Raw genomic sequence first — 20,877 nt, 5'->3', positions numbered from 1 at the left:
TGATTGATGAAATGAAGGAAGTTTGGATGAATGATTGAGAAAGAACTGAAGAATGAGCAACATGAAGAAAGTGAATTAAGTGATGAAATGAGTGGTTGGGAAAGGGGGACAAAGACGATAGTGAGTTTTGTGATTTTTTTTTTTTTTTTGTTAAATTATTGTATGAGACGGTTTTATAATGTAAGACGATATATTTGTATAGATCATAATAAAATAATTTTTTTGAAGTAATTAACGATTGCAAGATTATATGTCGACGTATTTAAACTTTGACGGTTCAATTGGATATAACCGTCTATTAAAGTAATTATTTTTTTTTTACGTTTTTTAATATTTAATACTGATTTAAAATTAATTTTTTATTTATTATCCGGATCATTTTTTTAATATTAAGATATTAAAAAAATTAATTTATTTATAATTTGTTAATAATAATTGTAAAAGTAAGAGAGATGTTTTGGTGGGGTAGTGAATGTGGTAAATGATTGGAAATGTTGGAAAGTGAAAAAATGATTGGGTTGGTGACCTAGGTCATGACCTTCTGCTTGGGAGGGTGAAAGTGAGTCAAGATTAATAAGGTGCGATTAAGAGGAAAAATTTTGGCGACCCGATTAAGGCGACCTTCTGCTTGGGGATGGTCTAAGTGCAACAAATTATAACCTTTTAGTTGCGGTGCAAATCGATTCATGTCCGATTCAATCTGGTCCTAGGGTCTAAAACTAGTGTCTAAATTATCATCAAAAGTTCAGAACAATCAGAAGTCATAACAGTTAACACGTCAATTGTCAAAAGCCAAAACCCCCGACTAAAACCCCCCCAACTGAACCATTATTCTCGTTCTTCCCCAAATCAACATCAATCAATTAAATCAATTTCACCACTGTAAACCCTAACAATGGCGATCTTCCGATGCCTTCAACGAATCTTAAAATCCCCAAAATCAACCACTACCACAACTACCACCCTTTTCAAATCGCCGCGCCAATTCTCTCTTCTCTCACAACGCACCCCATTTCTCTCTCCTCTCTATGCTGACGTCACTTCCATACACCTGTTCCCTTTCTCCTTCAGTGGGCCCCTATTCCTGTCGTCTCCGCCATGGAAGCTCTCGCAATCCGCCACGCCTACGCTTGTCCAATACGACGTCGTCTTGCCGCCGCCTCGGAAGCTCGATACTCTGCGGCTTCTGGAGAGGACTAAATTGAGGTTTCCGATCAAATTAGGGTTTCACAATGATGATAGAGATAGAAAGGAGAGTGATGCTCAAGCTGTGAATGATAGTATTGTTGGAAGTATTAGAAGGGGGAGTAGTGGAGGTGGTGGATTTGTAGAGAGTTTTGTAAATTGGCCCAATTTCGTGTCGGTTAGCCGAATGGTTTCGGGTCCCATCCTCGGCTGGTAAGGTTTCTTAGTAAACCTGATAATGTATATGTTTCGGCTTCAATATTACCGAGTTTTTGCTTTCAAAGTAGCTCAGGGTTATGCTCCGTATATATTTAGGTGGCATTGTGTCCGTATTTCGAGCTAGAATTTACTGACTAAGCGAATTAAGATTAGCCTTTATCCTAGCTCATGATGTTGTTGATGTGGCAATACATGTAAATTTTAGACCGACTTTACATACTAAGCTAGCTAACATTTGTTGATATATCGCCTTAATGGCAGTGTGTGTATTCTTCCACTTATATACGGAAGTGACGAGTGATTGTCAAGTAATGGTTACAGACTTACAGTTATGAGGTAGTGTACATTGTTTGGAGATAGCTTTTATCCTGCCTTTGTTTGTATTGATGTGGCGATATGTAATGGAAAAGACTAGCTGATTTTAATCGTATTTTAGTATTTTACCTCATGCCAGTTTATGTCTTTGGACCTACGTGCACGTACTTCAGATTATGCATGGCAAAGTACATTCGATGATGGAACTTATTTTCTGACTTGTTCTTCGTGTATAACTGTGGAAAAATATATTATTTAGAAATAGAATTCATCAGCCAAGCTTACCTGATTTTTCGCTATTTAGCTTATGGTCATTTATATCTGTGGTAGTTAAATTTGGGAGGATACATGTCGTCGATATGTTTTTCATGTGAAAAATATTTTTTTGTTCTATTCTGTGACCATAGACTTGCTTAATTTTATTATGTGGTTTGCATTTGTGCTTTTGTGAAATAGCATGGAGTACATTATAACTAGTTATGTCTCTTGGTTGATTTGAGGTGAACCAAATTCATAGTGCTGCTGACGTATAATCTGAGATTAAGATTCTTGAAGGTGATTTATGTATTTACTTGCGTACCAGTTGCTTAATCTTGATTAGTTGCAATATAGTATGGATTTTTTTTTCATTTGTATTCAGAAATTATGATTCCAGATTAACCCTAATATAGAAATTTAATGCTTATATAATATAGCACATTGTCCTTTTTTTTCTTCCTTTTAAAATAGGTTTAGGTGCTTTATATTACTGAGTTTCATTGTTTTAATGGATGCATTGGTGCTTGTTATGAACTACTATACAAACGGTACACGTACTATCACTGTTGGACAGACACTTATTAACTTTGGGCTCTATCCATATAAGACCAGCTAAGTTTAATTTATAGCTGTGGCGGACTGACGGTGGTTGTTTATTTGATTGTCCTAATGTAAGTTGACAGCTGGAAAATAAACTTTAGTTGTTCGCCTTTCTTGTTTGCAGTGGATGTACTAGTGTGAAGGTGTGACATGCGTGGTGAACTCATGTGATGTGGTTGAGGTTATATAGGTATCCATGTTCCAGCTGTGATTTGTAAATTACACCATATTTCCTCTTCATTACATTTAACGTCCCATTTCTGATATTTGATCATGTAAGAATACTCTAAGATTAGATCTGTGAGTGACCAGAGAATGTATGACGTTGGTATAGCATCCTGCAGATCACTCCATATAGTATAGTTATGGGCTATTATGTTTACTAAGCTGGGTGAGCAGAAGGCTTTCTTTTAGGTTTTGCACTCTGTTAGATTTCGATAGCATGCCTTTAAGTTGAACTTTAAATAGGGGTTATATCTTCTGCTTCCTCTTCCCTCTGCAATGATACCTTGTAATTTTCTAAATGTTAATATGGAGTCAACCACTCATTACTCCTTGATTCTGGATTATGATGGAATAAAGCAAAATGCTCACTGAAGTAGCTTTGCTTCTTTCTATTGCTTAGTATCGGTCCTTTCAATGCAATTCCCGATGCAATTTTCATCTTGGGCCATTTGGAAACAACCTCTTTGTGTTGCTAACACAAGGGTCAGGCTCCGTACATCCGACCCCCCCCCCCCCCCCTCTCCCCCTCTTACCTCGCAATATGCCGGAGCCATTAAGGCATCAGAGTAAATTTGTTGTTTTTAGTATGGTTAATGCCTTCATCTTGGATAAGTTATTCTGGGTGGTTGTTTGTTTGATTGTCCTCATGGAAATTGACAGCTGGAAAATACTTTTTTAAGTTGGTTGTCTTTCTTGTTTGCAGTGGGTGTACTAGTGTGGATGTGTGTTGTTCCTGGTGAACTTGCGTGATGTTTAGGTGGTTGAGGGTGTATTGCTATCTATGTTTCCAGCTGTGATGTATCACTTATAGTCTTATACAGAGTACCATAATTCCTCTGTCATACGGTTTATATCCCCCTTCTGATGTTTGATCTTGTAAAGATAATTCTAATATTAGAGGGAGACTTAAAAGAAAATAAATTTGCTGTGAGTGACCAGGAAATATATGAGCTTTAGGTATAGCACCCTGCAGATCACTCCGTATACTTTTTTTTATCTATGGTCTTTGATGCGTACTCAGCTGGGTCGGCGGAAGGCTTTCCCCTAAGTTTTGCACTTTCTGTTAGATTTTTGTAGCATGTGTTTAAGTTGAACCTTGGACAGGGGTTATCCCTCCTGCTCCCTCTTTTCTCTGCAGTGTTACCTTGTAACTTTCTAAATTTTAGTATGCTGTACTCTTGGACAACTTCCTCCGGGTTAAAGCTTGATAGTTCAATTTCTTACATTATTTGGTTCTGTTTGTCTTCTTGTTTTGTTTCTCAAAAAGGCTATATGCCTGAAGCTCTTTTTTTTTTTTTTTTTTTTGTTTTAAATCTCTAAATTGATTCGATGGCTTGGTGCAGGATGATTGTGAATGAATGGTATCTTCCTGCATTTGTAGGGCTTGCGGTATCTGGTGCCAGTGACTGGGTGAGAAATGATCTTCAGGCCCTCCTTGTATAACATTATTGTGATGGTGATGTGATTTTCTTTTATTGATGTAGCTAGATGGATACCTTGCCAGGAGGATGGGCATTAATTCTGTAGTTGGCTCCTACTTAGATCCTCTTGCAGATAAGGTAAGGCTGCATGTTTTGTAACCTTCTTCATATTATTTTGTTTTTCCAGAAAGCGAAGATTAGATTCTTTGTAAGAGTTCTCATGTCTGATAAGAATTCTGGTAATTTTATTTTCTTGATGGTGGTGCAGGTTTTGATCGGGTGCGTTGCTTTGGCGATGGTGGAAAATAAACTTCTACACCGTAAGTATCCCAATGTGGGTTAGGAACGAGAGGTCTTTTTATTTTATTTTATTTTTTTCATTTTTCTTGCAGCCCATTTGTTATTTCTAGTGATATTCCCCTCGTTTCAATTTTGGTCAACCAGATGGTTATTAATACGAAATACAGCAACATTTTGATCCTAAAGTGTTATGCATGCTAGCTTGCTTATAAAGTGGAGCTTTCTTTCAAATACTTCGATATCTTTCTGTTAAAAATGTTAATCTAGAAAATTCTTGTATCATTAACTAAGTGAAGTATACAAAGAAGAGTAAAGAGAAGTCTAGAATAATCTAGGAAATAACTATGAGCATATAGCATTGAGATTAATCTAGAAAGTTCATGTTGTATTATTGCTAGGAATAATCTAGTATAATCCTCCAAGTTAGGACTAGTATAAATTGCCATGAAGGCCTCATTTAGAGTGTGTAGTCCATGAGCTCTAAGTCTCTAACAAAGGAGCTTATAGGTCTCACCAACATCGTCTTCCCCAAATATTATGTAATATCACACATTCAACATATAAATTTAATCATCCATGTTGAGAATATCGGGTTCACAATACTTCCGCTGCCAAAATTCCAACACAAATACGCAATTTCAAATATCAGTTTAATTGTTTCTTTCTTAAAAGTTTGAGGGTTTTGTGGGGCATTGGGACCTAATTGTAGAACAACTCCTTGTGCTTAATATATTTGTGGACACAAATCTGAAGCTGTTCTTGAAATGTGAAGCTGGACTTGTTGGACTGGTTGTGCTTCGAGATGTATTGCTTGTTGGTGGCGCTGTTTACAAGAGAGCCAGTAGCTTAAGTTGGCAGGTGTGAAATTGCGTATCACTACTAAGCCCGGTTAATTTCTTCATTTATGCTGCTTGATAACCGGTATTTTTTTTCCCCAGTGGGAGAGCTGGTATGACTTTTTCAACCTTGACGGAACTCGTCCGGAAAAGGTCGAGCCTTTATTTATCAGCAAGGTGAGTTCTGATTTCTTGACTGTAGTTTTCTAAGGAAGTAAAATAGGCAGCATATGTCTCTCTCAGGTGATGGAATTTTATCAAGATGTTCCTGAGCACAAATAGCCGTCGCGAATGGTCGATTCACAGAAACAAATTAGCCTTTTACATCATACAGTTTTAGACTTACAAACAATTCGTGCAAAATGCTAACTGTATCAAGAAAGCTTTAGGAGTTCCAAATGATTAGAGATAACTAACATAAATCATTGCGTAGAACTATCAATATGAAGCAATAAACGCAAAACAAGGTAGGACTCCTCATTCCTTATTAGTTTGTGTACATCTGACTAAAATTAATTACATTTCACTGGTTGGCTAAAATTGAACAGGTAAACACAGTTTTCCAACTTATATTAGTTGCTGCTGCTCTCCTGCAACCTGAATTTGGGACCACAGAAACTCAGGCATACATAACCTACTTGAGGTACACTGGATTTCCTTCACTGGTTGGCAAATTTTGTTACTTTTAAGACTTTGCTTTAGTAATATACCCGACCCTCCGTCATTATGGTACATTATGGGCATTATGGCACTTCGACACTTCCTCTAAAATAACAACATAAAACTTCTTCACAAAATTGTCATAACGTGTCTCTCTGAAAACGTGTTTAATCAGAGTTACATAGTGGTCAGGTGTAGAGCGGAGTTAAATTTATTTTGTTGCGAAATTTTGTGCAGCTGTCTGGTGGCTTCTACTACAGTGGCTTCGACTGCATCATATGGAGTGAAACACTTAAGGAACCGTTCAATCTCCATTTCAAAGAGCTATTAGAGTCTGGATGCCATTGAAGTTGTTCTCCACCATGAGAGAATGCGGCAGTGAGTTTGAGTTGAGGTTATTAATGCCAAAAGGGCAGACTTCCTTTTGTACGTTGCCCAGATTTTTGACGGTGTTGGGTTTGTTAGAGAGATGCATAGTAGGAACTAGGAATGTGAATGATGACAGATCTCCAGCGTTGGCGATTGTAGGTTATATAGTCAAGTTAAAGGTGAAGCTATCACATGATTCTCAAGTTGGAGAACAGGGGACGAGACTGCACATATTAATCTTGTTCGACAATCTTTGTTTTTCTTACTTTTTTTTAACTGTAAAGGGACGTTACAAGTGTTGGTCGTTCATATAAGTGATTTGCTATTTATCTTTTGATAGAGAAATATACACCTCCGATCAGTTCATCTAGTCTTAATTCCCACAATTTCTCCTTTAATCACCTAAATATTCAGAATTTATCATTTGTTTATATAGTATCTATTAGAGACCGGGGAATGGAAAAATGCCGCTCTTAGAATCCCAGTCGAGTCTTCCAGTAATAGGTATGGTTGTATACCCAATACAACGGCAGTCATTTGTAGGAGTATGGTGTGTTTTTATGGGAAAAATTATTTGGGTGCCTTGAATCCGTTCCGAGTTAGTTCTACTACTTTTAGTGGTACGGCTTTGACAGCGATGGGACTACCGTTGCCTCCAATTGGTGGCGGAGAATTACTAGACAGCTGTGGAAAATTGATTGCAACAAATAGTTTGCTTCATCTTCATTTATGGTCGTATGGAAATCACAGTATCAGTAAGGTCACACTATTTCCTATTTGGAAACTTGACCTGACCCCGAGTCGATTAATTTACAAGGTCTTACATGGGAACTTGTATCAAACCTGGAAGGTTCTATTGTTGTTCCACAATTGATACAAGAGCTCGTAAATGTCAGTGTTACTTGGAGTAGTCACTCTTTCTAAGTGTTGGCTGTGCACCCATAAGGAGCACTTGGTATACTTATCAACGTACGATCGAGATCGGTTGCTTGTTTGCGATACTAGAGTAAAACTCTTTAAGGTTTTGACACAACTACAGATGCCTGCTTATAAATATTTCAATTCGTCCTACTGTAAACTGACGAAGGCATTGGTATTTGGTAATGACATTCTTTTTCCTATTTATCCAAAGGAAAATCAGACCGTGAAAACAGTAATCAATATTGAGAATAATTAGCAAATATATTGACACACTCGGACTCGTTTCATTCTCCTTATCTCCAAAATCGGCCTCTTACGACAGTCCATCATGCGGGGGCATATTGAGAGTTTGTTTGTTTTGTTTTTTTGGGAAGGAGTATAGAAAATTAAGGAAAAAAAGTTCATAAAAGAGCAACTACGATTTGGAATGGGTTCTGTTATGAACAAAAAAAACGTAGCATTAAAAGTGTAACCCCATCACCGAACACAAAAATGACCAGTCTCAAGTGTCAATAGTAGACTGCACGATTTTCCTTTATAAAAAATAGTAGACTGCACGATATACGGAGGATATACACAAGTACAACAAGTCTTTCTTAAGACGATAACATTAAAATAGGTCAAATATATTATATATGTCCCTTATATTGATAAAAACAAATTTTTTACTAATATTTAGGCATTTTGTTTTGTCTTACTTATAAAAGTGGTAGCTATTTAACACGTTTTAAACTTAAGATGGATAGTACCGTCTTAAAAGAGAATTTGTGACAGAAGTATTATTAGACCTTGGTCTTTTGGACTGAAACCGTCTGAACTAAATGGATCAAAACTGCACTGGACTGGACTGAACTGAACTGAACTAAACTAAAGAGTTGATTTGTGAAAAGGAATACTGAACCAAAAAAACAAGCCTTAGTCTTTAAACTAAACCATGTTCGAGATAAGGTCGTCTTTGAAACTAGAGGTGATCATGGAGTACTCCGTATCACGAACTGCTTAGTGCTGCCAGCTGGAGCCGGCCGGCCTGTTACTGTACAACACACCCACTCTGGTTACTCTATAATGTTATATCTATAAAGTAGTTGTATTAGTTGTACTAGAAACTAGCTAAATCAGGTAAATATATAGAATACCCACAAAATCCTACGAATCAATTTCTTGAACCAAAAATGAATGTATTAGAAGAACACAAAACTAATGTTGACTATGAAGAAAGTAAGCCATTACATATAGTAATGTACCCATGGTTTGCTTTAGGCCACATTACACCTTTCTTACAATTAGCTAACATACTTGCTCAAAACTGCCACAAAGTCTCTTTTATCCTTCCTAACAAAATCCAACACAAGTTAACCCCTTTAAACCACCATCCTCACCTCATCAATTTCATCCCCATCACCGTCCCGCCCGTCCAAGGGTTGCCTCTGGGTGCGGAGACAACCGCCGATGTTCCCTTTGAGGGTCGATCTTATGTTATGGCCGCCATGGACTTAACCAAAGATACCATTGATTTACTTCTATCTCAACTTAAACCCGACTTGGTTTTCTTTGACTTTACGGAATGGTTGCCTGGGCTAGCCAGCAAACACGGGGCAAAGTCTTTGTACTTTGCCACCTTGTTTGCGGTTAGTGGGGCTTATTTTTTACCCAGGGCAAGAGCTGCTTCTGAGAGTGGCCGAGATTTGACTCGGCCACCTCCAGGGTTCCCGGCCTCCAAGTCCATGATTAGGCTACGAGCCCATGAGGCTCTAGCGGTGGGCAATGCCCTTACTCAGATGGAATTTGGAGGCCCGGGAAAGTCAATACTACAAAGGCACGCTATTGCACTAGAAGCATGTGATGCCTTTGTAGTGAAGACTTGTAATGAGATGGAAGGCGTTTACTGTGATTTCATCCGTAAAATATACTCCAAGCCCGTGTTGCTGGCCGGGCTGGTAGCACCAGAACCACCAGCTGGTACGCTTGATGAGAACTTAGCCAGTTGGCTCGATGGCTTTGGTAAGGGGACATTGATTTATTGTGCCCTTGGTAGTGAATGCTTTCTGAGTAAAGATCGCTTTCAAGAACTTGTGCTTGGGCTTGAACTCACAGGTTACGTTTAATATTATTTATTCTCGTATTGTATTTCATTCTTTATTTCAACCCGTTCTCATGACTTCGCTAGCATTGCAGCCTACATGTTCTCTTATAATGGATTTTTGATTTTAATATGGATATTTCAATTCAAAATCAATGAGTTGATATGAAATTTGAAAATGCTGCAGGAAGGCCATTTTTAGCAGCACTCAAAGCGCCAGTTGAATGCAAGACAATCGAAACAGCCTTACCACAAGGATTTGTGGAAAGAACAAAGAGTAGAGGAGTAGTAATAGGAGGCTGGGTGCAACAACAACTTATAATGCAACATCCATCAGTAGGATGTTTTGTGACGCATTGTGGGGCCGGGTCAATAACCGAGGCTCTAGTAAGCCACTGTCAACTGGTGTTATTGCCTCAGGTCACTGATCAGTTCATCAACTCTAGAATGTTGAGTTTGGACCTGCAAATCGGAGTAGAAGTTGAAAAGGGAGACGACGGGCATTTCTCGAAAAACCAAGTTTGTGAGGCAATTGAGGTTATGATGGATGGTGAGAGCCTTGTGGGACAAAATGCAAGGGTTAACCATGAGAAATGGAGGGAGTTTTTGCTGGTTAGAAGCCTTGAACATTCTTACATCACTGATTTTATTCAGAGTTTACGAAGTTTGTTGTTATCCAGTGACGGTCCTTAGTTATATCGACGGAAGGTCTTGTCTTTGCTTGCTTAGCATTTTCAGTTTTGTTTTTTGGCACCCATTTGCTGTTTCTAGTGACATTTCCTTCGTTTTCAATTTTTTGACAAACACATTGTTCATTACTTTTTTTTTTTCATTACTTATTAGAAAGGAATACAGCAACATTTTTGGTTCAAAAGTGTTATGCTGGCTTGCGGCTTTCAAATACGTGGATATTTACTATGATAGTTTTTTTTGTTGAAATGTAAGCTTTCCATTAAGATCAAACAAAACGATTACAAACTAATACAGTTTCATGACTAACCAAATTAGATCTCACAAACCGAGATACTAATTCAACAAACTAATGCTACTTAACCAAATTACTAGGTTAAGCTTAGCACCCAATCTACTTTTAGTCACTTGCCTAATAGTCTCTAAGACAATTTCAGGCCTTAGCTAGCAAGCAATTATCAGCACATACTTTGTTTCTTTGCATCCAAATATGGTAAAATGCTGCCATGAAACTACACATCACCACTTTCTTCTGCACCACTGACCTCTGTTGAGTCCATATCCAAAGCAAAATATTTGAAGAAGGTAGAACAATATTGCAAATATCTGTCATCCCTTCCGGAATCCTCCTGCTATAATGACATTGATGAAATAAGTGCTCATGTGATTCTGGTGCTCCTTCACATAACAAACAGTCCTCATCGTGGGCTCATGGCAAATCCCTAAAGCAAACAACTTTGTCTTCACCTGCAGTACCTCTCTAGCAATTAGCCATCCCACAAAGCAATGCTTGGGCACATTCCAATCACTCCATACATACTTGCACCAACTCACTTCCTAATAATGGCTCCTCACCAGTTCATATCTACTCCTGACAGTATACCCTCTAGTATCAAGCATCCACTGATCATTCAAGTATCCAGCTCCCAATCTGTCCTAACCCTATACACTGCCTTCCAACCCCAGCTTATATCACCATTGGGACTATACTCAGACCAAGGGGTCCCTTTCAGATAGACTTGGTTTACCCATTTTACCCAAAGTTTATCAGGATTAAAATAGATCCACCACACCAGTTTACTTATTGCTGCAACATTCCAAGCAAAACTATCTCTGACCCCAGGTCCACTTTCGTTCTTTGGAGAACAAATTTTCTCCCAACTGATAAGAGGAACCATTAGTGATGCGGGAGCAATGTCGAGCTCTAGCGCACTCTTACTTAACACTGATCCGAATCCTTATTTTGGCGCTAGAAGAAATGCGAGCTATGTCACAATGATAAGTTGGACGTCGAGCTCTAGCTGATCCGAGAAGTCCCGTCCAAGAAGTGCCGTCCAAGAAGAGTGTCGACCAAGTGAGAGGATGATTTTAGTCTTCCTCATCTAGTTTTCCTCACCTAGTTTTTACAAAAATCTAGCATATTTTTTCTACATAATTTTAAATAATGCCTTGGAGCCCAAGCATGCTTAGGAAATTGCCCCTAGCATTTAATGTTGCCATGGAGCCCAAGTACATCTTTTGCTATATAAGGACCAAGCCTCCCTCATTTGTAATCATCCAATTTTCAGAAATATAAACCCAAGTGTAGAGATTTTCTCTCAAACTTTGAACGTGTAACACCCCCTCATACCAAGGTACCTTACCAGGACTACCCCAGCATGAAAGGTTGTTACCATCTCGGTTGCCCGAGGTTAGTATATATCGAAAGCAACAGTCCAAACACATTTATTAATGTACGGTAATTATAAAAGTTACATAGTCTCCAAAATCTAATAAACGAATTATCCAAATGGCAACAACTACCAAAACAATAACTAAGGCTCGTGATGGTGTCATCTAATCCAAATGGTGACTCTCCCATGATCGCCCCAAGCTCAATAAATGTATCACCTGTCACAATCCGCTCACCATCCCCGAATGGATCACCGCAGTTTTACAAAACAACAACACGGGGTCGGACTACTCAATCAATATAAGACAACAAACATTACCACCAAACGGTGATCATCGATTTCACACAAGAATGGCCGACTACACACCGAAGTGTGTAACCCTGCCAGATTACCCATCACAACAAGTAATCCTCGCCGCCAGTGGGTGAGCGCAGCCCATCCCCACCTAGTCCAGCTCATCAACGAGCGACTAACAATCCATGTCCCTTAATGTGCACATCCCCTCCCGTGACGGGTTCCACGGAGGGCGAACTAGGGTGTGAAGCCACTCCCGCAAGTGACTCCACCACAATCACACACGCATCACAAATTGTCACAACATCACAACCGTCACAACATAACCACACCAACACCAACACCGTCACCACAACACCCATCCTCCGATGATCAGCGGATAACAACAATTATACACAGTACAATCACAACATCTCAAATTAATTAAATGTAAATCGAGTAGGAAAACCCTACCTTAGCAATCAACGGCAGTACGGAAACCGAACAATCAGAAAGGCTCCTCTACGAAGTCTTCTTCTATACCATAATCATATAACACAATTACACAATGCACAACTCCCATATTCCCAATTCCGCAAATATACAGTAACCCCAACGAATACGAATAACATATAATTAGAACTTACCAACAGTAGGATGAGGGATTATACGCAAGAACTCCGAAGATCTCACACACAACAAAGCTATGGAATGATTAGGGAGTGATTAAGGAGAGATTAGGGTTAACGTCGACATGATGAAATTGAAATGATGTTTTGAAAACTGACGCGGGATATAAAATAATCTTAAATACTCCATAATCAAACCGTCAAAATAATACTCGCCAGACCGAATACTCGGTCGAGTAAAGTTATACTCGGCCGAGTATCCGCTACTCGGTCGAGTATTCACTATACTCGGCCGAGTATTTATCGGCAGAACCAAAACAACTCACAACAACATCACTACTCGGCCGAGTAGGCTCTACTCGGTCGAGTAGTCACCAAAGAAAATCCGTAGTGTTACAATCTTCCTCTCTTAAAAAGAACTTCGTCCCCGAAGTTCCAACCCAACCTATAAAACATAGACACCTAACACCAGCTCCACTAACCACGCTTACTAGATAACGTATCCTCTCGATATTGACTCCATAATATTATCGAATAACCACAAAATAATGTTGCCAATCTTGTCTCACTTCCATAACACCCAATAGCACTCAATACCAAGACAATCCACATAGAGGATCAACCATCAAAACGGAATGTTACATTTTACCATCCTTAAAAGGAACTTCGTCCTCGAAATTTACTCACACTCATCAACATCATCATCCAGCTGCCAAAACTCTCGAACTCATAAATATCATCATCCACTTTTATCAACACTATCGAAAAAAATTCTCACACTCCTAAACATCGAACTACTACAAGCACAGCCATGACCTTTTAACACTATCAACCACTATATGCACCCATCCATTCCTTATGCTACACCAACACTGTACGTCCAATAATATTACGACATGCACAACCCTCAAACGCTCTTTGCCGCATCCTACTCCTCTTAAGACACATGTTACGTCCTCGTAACTCACTAATACTAGATCCTTAGCTATACCTCTCATTATCTTCATCACCACCACATGTGAAAGATACCCGCCTATAATCTAAACACTTACTATTACTATATCCAAGGCTCTCTTACTTAAACAGTTTTCATACCTCGACTTATTCTGCACTCCATCTAACCAAAACCACACAATCCTGATCATAACAAACACTCTAACTCTTCCACGTTACCGCGACATGACATACCTCTCTATATAAACTATATAAAACTCTTATCGCCAAAAGCATAACTCACGATCCACACTTGTTACGTACACTCACACTCGATCCTCAAGTTCCTTTCTTTCATTACCGCAAGACTCATACATAACTTAACACGACACTAATTACCCAACACCCTACACTCACTGTCTCAACAAAGGATTATGAACCACCTGCATATATTAGATCATTACCACACATGTTCTACAAATCACTTGCCATTAACATGTCTACCAAAGCCTCATCTAGAACAAGATCAAAATTATTGTAACAACCTATCACAACTGTGTCCCATCAACAGAATATCACTATAACATGATAACAACGAAAACATATACAACTCTATTTCATATCATGCTCTACCCTCATTCCCAAACTGAAACTGGTAAGAAACATCAACAAACAAAACAACAGTCTACATGTCTAACCGAAACTCACAAGAACAACATAAACAAAACAACAATCTGTGCATAACTGGTCTGTACTTTCGAAACTCAAATCATAACCACCCCGTATACTCCACCACAACCGGTGACGGCATCGCAACACCGCCACCAACAGCCGCACCGCAGCGCGAAAATGCCCGCATCACAACATGAAGTACCATGCCCGAATCACCACTCGAGGCGCAACAACCACATCGATAAACATCACAATCACATATAATTCCAACAACCACTGACTCAGTATAACTCTCCGGACAAGAAACTTACTCAAAACTGCTTTACTTGACCATAACACAACATTTTATACGGAATAAACATACAAGAATCTCTTGCATATCATCCATACCTTTTCACGGAATAAACATGTATCATCAATACACATACGATTTTAACTATCCAAGCCAGATCAATCAAATTATGACCTTTTTAACCTTATTCCAATAGATTGTCGTACCCAACATATATCACAAACATTCATATAACAACTTTATGACTATCACACCCTACATTCTCGTCGGAGGTCGAACCTCACACAAACATTTATACACATCATAGACCCATAATCACATCTAACTAGTCAATCCTGATCACGTAAGTTACCACTTGACAATGAATATCTCTTATCCGGACTAAAGTCAGGTGCCCTTCCTAACATATCTTCTCTTACACACAATTATCACCCCTCCGGCAAATGTAGCCATAACATCGTGTGACTTCCAAATAACACCTCGTATATCCACATCTTATACTTCCTCACTACCAAACATACTAACCACCTCCACAAAATAAACCTCATTAGGACAATAACTTCCCTAAAGTAACATCACCCTCAGCCACTAGTGACACTACTATGACACCAACATCCTTCATGTGACTACTCTCTTACTATCACTTCTTAATATAACAATATGTTTCCTCTCTTTGGTTATCATCCCAAATACGAACATCCAATCCATCAACAAAACATACCTCAACATTATTCCCAATTCTATCCTTTATCATATCGCTACCTAACTCCCCACCAAAATCTCAGATCTTGCCACACTCCACAAGCTTCTTATTCCCTTAATACCTCGAAACTCACGACTAACACGTCGTCCTATTCTCCTATATAACCATTAACTCACACCCTCTAGTGGGAATATCGTACATTTCATAATTTCCTACCTTCATGCTCCTTAACTGTGGTCAACGTTCTCTCAACTTACTTCCATCCCTCTTTCCCTCCTTTTACTCAATAATGCCAAATAATAAGTCATCTCCTTTCTCTTTCTACCTAACTCTTTAGTCATTTGTTTATTTTCCATAGCTCCACAACTCTAATTCCATTAATTCATATCAATATCTTATCATTCTTCTTATCATTTATCATCTCTCATCTTGCTTCACACTCACCCTTGTCACCATCAAATCCACGCACTAACAGTTACTCTTCAATTAGTCGTATCTCCCTTTCGTATCTCTAGAAAGCAAAATTCACTCTATACCGTTAACTGTCCAAAGAATTACACACTAGGCTCACCCCTTGATATTCCAACTTCCCAAACTTAGCCACTATCTACAAATCCACATCGCGACATAACTTCCTTTAAGTTCACTATATACCTCTCTTTCTTATCTTCTTACAACAACCTTCCATTACATATATCCTTAAGCAACTCTATCCTAGCTGTCTTCCTCCATAAATCCTTACACATCCACATATGCCACTATTCGTATCCCTCATCTCAATCTTTCATTCTCATGCTTCTTTACACTTACATCACCCTTTGTCCATATACACTTACTTTTATACTACTCAACACACGACTATATCACTCATCATATCTCACAAAACATGCTCTTTACTTCGATTAGCTCATCATTCTTCCCTTTTCTTTTTCCACTATCCTTCACAACCATATTAACACATGTCTTCCTTACCAACACATGTCCATAAGCCATCATTCTCCATGTCATAACTTCCGGTAACTTACGTATCAAGACCGTCTCACATATAAAAGAATGCGTTAAGACTCAAAACATACATGTGTATATACCCTACGACTCAAACAATGTAAAAACATAGCCACCGGCTCAAAACAAAAGTAAGAACATAGCCACCGACTCAAAACAAAAGTAAGAACATAGCCACCGACTCAAAGTGGCCGCCCAATGAGGTACTCGGTCGAGTACATAACATACTAGGTCGAGTAACTATATTACTCGGTCGAGTTTTCGACTCCAGAAGCAAACTCAATTGTTGCAGAAGGATTACTCGGTCGAGTATTGGGAATACTCGGCCGAGTAAACCTTACTCGGTCGAGTATGAGACTACTCGGCCGAGTTCACGACTCCAGAAGCTAAACAATATTATCACAGAGATATTACTCGGCTGAATATGGAATACTCGGTCGAGTATAAAAGATACTCGGCCGAGTAGGGACTACTCGGTCGAGTATCGGCGCAATTCTCTGCACCGTCCAGTTTTCGTAAAACAGTCATATCTCACTCGTTACTTGGTCATTCTGGGCGTGTGACCTATCGTTAGAATCGTAAGAGGACAAGATATCACCTCAACTTGGAATCACAGCGACATCATTTCTAGAACTCAACTTATGACAGTTTTAAGACAACCCTTCCAAAAATCGGTTTGTATACAAATCAAAATTCCTTAACAAAACAACTTAAACATGCATAAAACAAATAATAACGACCCAATACTTCTAAAACCCAGTACATAAGTGAACTTTTATCATACCCACATGAAAATTAAACACGACATTCATATGCATAGGCGCATGACCTTAATCACATGCTACTACCAACAACCAAACATTAACATTATCATGATTATGTACGCATGTTCCACTACCCTTTTGAAAGCCACATAATAAACACTTAACATGCCAACATATTTCATACCAAATCCGTTTCAACAAGTTTCACCACGTCTTACACATGTTTCCACACATCTCACTTCCTTTCACATGATTCAACCATTCAAGTTCCACATACCACACACACGCATCGAAAAGACTCACAACAAATTCCCCCTAGTGACCGTCTTGAGATTGTGAGGGCCATAGTGCGACTTCGGTACGTCTCCCAAGTCTTTGCGGTAGCTCCAAACAACTCTCCCCGGGTTCATTTTATTTAAACTCCCTAAGTTCATTGGGTTCATTAGTTTTAGGTGTTGGAATCGTCTGCTCTGATACCACTTTGTAACACCCCCTCATACCAAGGTACCTTACCAGGACTACCCCAGCATGAAAGGTTGTTACCATCTCGGTTGCCCGAGGTTAGTATATATCGAAAGCAACAGTCCAAACACATTTATTAATGTAAGGTAATTATAAAAGTTACATAGTCTCCAAAATCTAATAAACGAATTATCCAAATGGCAACAACTACCAAAACAATAACTAAGGCTCGTGATGGTGTCATCTAATCCAGCGTGGTGACTCTCCCATGACTGCCCCAAGCTCAATAAATGTATCACCTGTCACAATCTGCTCACCATCCCCGAATGGATCATCGCAGGTTTTACAAAACAACAACACGGGGTCGGTACTACTCAATCAATATAAGACAACAAACATTACCACCACCGATCATCGATCTCACACAAGAACCGACTACACACCGAAGTGTGTAGCCCCGCCAGATTACCCATCGCAACAGGTAATCCTTGCCGCCGCGATGGGTGACCGCAGCCCATCCCCACCTAGTCCAGCTCATCAACGAGCGACTAACAATCCCTGTCCCTTAATGTGCACATCCCCTCCCGTGACGGGTTCCACGGAGGGCGAACTAGGGTGTGAAGCCACTCCCGCAAGTGACTCCACCACAATTACACACAGCATCACAGCTGTCACAACATCACAACCGTCACAACATAACCACACCAACACCAACACCGTCACCACAACACCCATCCTCCGATGATCAGCAGATAACAACAATTATACACAGTACAATCACAACATCTCAAATTAATTAAACAGAACTGAGTAGGGAAAACCCTACCTTAGCAATCAACAGCAGTACGGAAACCGAACAATCAGAAAGGCTCCTCTACGAAGTCTTCTCCTATACCATAATCATATAAGACAATTACACAATGCACAACCCCCATATTCCCAATTCCGCAAATATACAGTAACCCCAACGAATACGAATAACATATAATTAGAACTTACCAACAGTAGGATGAGGGATTATACGCAAGAACTCCGAAGATCTCACACACAACAAAGCTATGGAATGATTAGGAAGTGATTAGGAAGAGATTAGGGTTAACGTAGAAATGATGAAATTGAAATGATATTTTTGAAAACTGACGCGGGATATAAAATAATCTTAAATACTCCCTAATCAAACCGTCAAAATAATACTCGCCAGACCAAATACTCGGTCGAGTAAAGTTATACTCGGCCGAGTATCCGCTACTCGGTCGAGTATTCACTATACTCGGCCGAGTATTTATCGGCAGAACCAAAACAACTCACAACAACAGCACTACTCGGCCGAGTAGGCTCTACTCGGTTGAGTAGTCACCAAAGAAAATCCGTAGTGTTACAGAATGCTTGCGAGTGTTCTTGTCTTCCTTGCGAGGTCGGCGCCTTATTTCATCCTTGTTTACTGTGTGTTCTTGGTTGAAATATCCTTTGTTTCCCTCCTTGTTCCTGTGTGGTCTTGGTTGGAGATTTCAATTTTAGTTTAGTTATCTCGCGAGGTTTCTTAGCTAATCCATATCCATTTTACTTAACATTTTCCGCTGCAATTTAAACTCATAAAACACCAAAAATATCACTCACAATACTTCACCAAATCAGGCCTTTTTGTGTCTAAAATTCACACCGATTTGGTACCCGGTTTTACATCAAATTGGTATCAGAGCTTCGGCTCTTGATTTTCCATAAGCAAGACGATCCATTTCTAGTGTTGAAAAAAAAAATCTTACTGTTCACGTCTGGTACTGTTCACCCGTGAGAAAAAACAAAACAAAAGAAAGATGTCTCATGATGGTTCATATCAAGAACCATGGGAGGAATGTATGGATGACTTAACAAAACGAATGGCACAAATGAATTACAAGATTGATCAGTAATCATACTCTTAGAAAGAAGGGTAAGAGGCACGTTGAAAGTTCAGATTCCGATGAGAGCCATCATTCCATTCCTGAACCAGGGAGGAATAATGATGATGATGATCGTGGATTAAAACTTGATATCCCGGAGTTTGAAGGGGAACTTGATGATGAAAAGTTCCTAGATTGGGTGAGACAAGCAGAGAAAGTCTTTGAATATAAAGGCTATGATGAACACAAGCAATTCAAGGTTGCTAACTTAAAAATTACCAAGTTGCATCCTTGTGGTATGAGAACCTTAAGAAGCAAAGAAGGCGTGAGAGGAAGAGTAAGATTGAGACTTGGAATAAGTTGAAGAAGCACTTGCAAAAACGCTTCGTGCCAAGAGACTATGAACAAGAGCAATACTTGATGCTTACATGTCTTTCTCAAGGTAATTTAAGTGTGACTGATTACATTAAGGAGTTTGAAAGACTAATTATGGTGTGTGACCTTGAGGAACGGGAGGAGATGCAAATTGCTCGATTCATTAAGGGTTTGAGTCCTTCATTGGCCCAACGAGTTGAAGTTCAGAATTTCCTTGATTTTAATAATTTGTGTAAGCTTGCTCTTAAGTTTGAAAAGCAAGACAAAGGAAAGAAACCCCTGGTTGCTCGTGATGGTTCTAAGGGTGTTAATCCTTTTTATAAGTCAAGCGCTACATCATCGTTCAATAAGGAAGCCAAAAAGGAAGAACCCAAAGACAAAGGCAAAGGAGTTGCTGCTGATTTCAAAGATATGCGTGCTAGGAGATGCTTTAAGTGCCAAGGTTATGGACACATCGTTAACGAATGTCCCCAAAAGAGAGCGCTTACTCTTCAAGAGTTAGGTGAGATTACTCCATGTTTCGTGGTGACAAATAAGACGGAGGTCAATTCTGTCCAGAACGATGGAGATGAAGAAGATGATGAGGTTCACACTCATATTGTCGAACCATCATATGACACTGATAAGGAGATGTTCGTGGTGAGAAACTTGCATATTCAATCCACACCGATTGAAATGGAGCAATGTGAGCAGATTTTTTATGCTCGTTGTAAGGTGCATGGTAAGACTTGCAATTTGATTATTGATAGTGGGTCTTACACAAATGCGGTTGCTACTGAATTGGTGGATTCCTTTAAGCTTGAGACTCGTAATCACCATAAACCATATATGCTGCATTGGTTGTGTGAAAACAGTGGGATTAAAGTCAAGAAACAAGCTTTACTTTCATTTGTTATGGGTCCCTATGAAGATGAAGTATGGTGTGACGTGTTACCCATGAGTGCGTGTCATATTCTACTGGGACGACCATGGCAGTTTGATAGAGAAGTTGTTCATCAAGGAAGGGATAACATTTACATTGTTAGTAAGGGCAAAAACAGATTCCACTTGAAACCCTTTTCACCTAACAAAGTAAGGAGGAAAAATGAGAATTTGTTTATGAATGCTAAAGAATTTGTTGAAGCATTAGAACAAGGG

The 20,877-nt window shown here is 39.2% G+C and overlaps 2 protein-coding genes across 2 annotated transcripts; both read left to right on the top strand.

The window, feature by feature from the left end:
• The first annotated feature begins 764 nt into the window (after window positions 1–764).
• Window positions 765–6,758, top strand: LOC141642604 (CDP-diacylglycerol--glycerol-3-phosphate 3-phosphatidyltransferase 1, chloroplastic). The gene is made up of 8 exons (XM_074451448.1): window positions 765–1,398; window positions 4,146–4,212; window positions 4,287–4,361; window positions 4,492–4,543; window positions 5,296–5,381; window positions 5,462–5,536; window positions 5,908–6,002; window positions 6,257–6,758. The coding sequence occupies exons 1-8, from the start codon at window positions 896–898 to the stop codon at window positions 6,348–6,350; spliced, it is 1,047 nt and encodes a 348-aa protein (XP_074307549.1). The 5' UTR covers window positions 765–895; the 3' UTR covers window positions 6,351–6,758.
• A 1,698-nt stretch (window positions 6,759–8,456) lies between these two features.
• Window positions 8,457–10,177, top strand: LOC141629262 (cyanidin 3-O-galactoside 2''-O-xylosyltransferase FGGT1-like). Its single transcript, XM_074442291.1, has 2 exons — window positions 8,457–9,403; window positions 9,577–10,177. The coding sequence occupies exons 1-2, from the start codon at window positions 8,482–8,484 to the stop codon at window positions 10,080–10,082; spliced, it is 1,428 nt and encodes a 475-aa protein (XP_074298392.1). The 5' UTR covers window positions 8,457–8,481; the 3' UTR covers window positions 10,083–10,177.
• The last annotated feature ends 10,700 nt before the right edge of the window (window positions 10,178–20,877 follow it).

This window comes from Silene latifolia, chromosome 2, assembly GCF_048544455.1.
Source record: "Silene latifolia isolate original U9 population chromosome 2, ASM4854445v1, whole genome shotgun sequence".
NCBI classification, from domain to species: Eukaryota; Viridiplantae; Streptophyta; class Magnoliopsida; order Caryophyllales; family Caryophyllaceae; genus Silene; species Silene latifolia.
The sequence above is the reverse complement of the archived record's forward strand: the minus strand, read 5'-3'. Positions and strand labels throughout refer to the sequence as shown.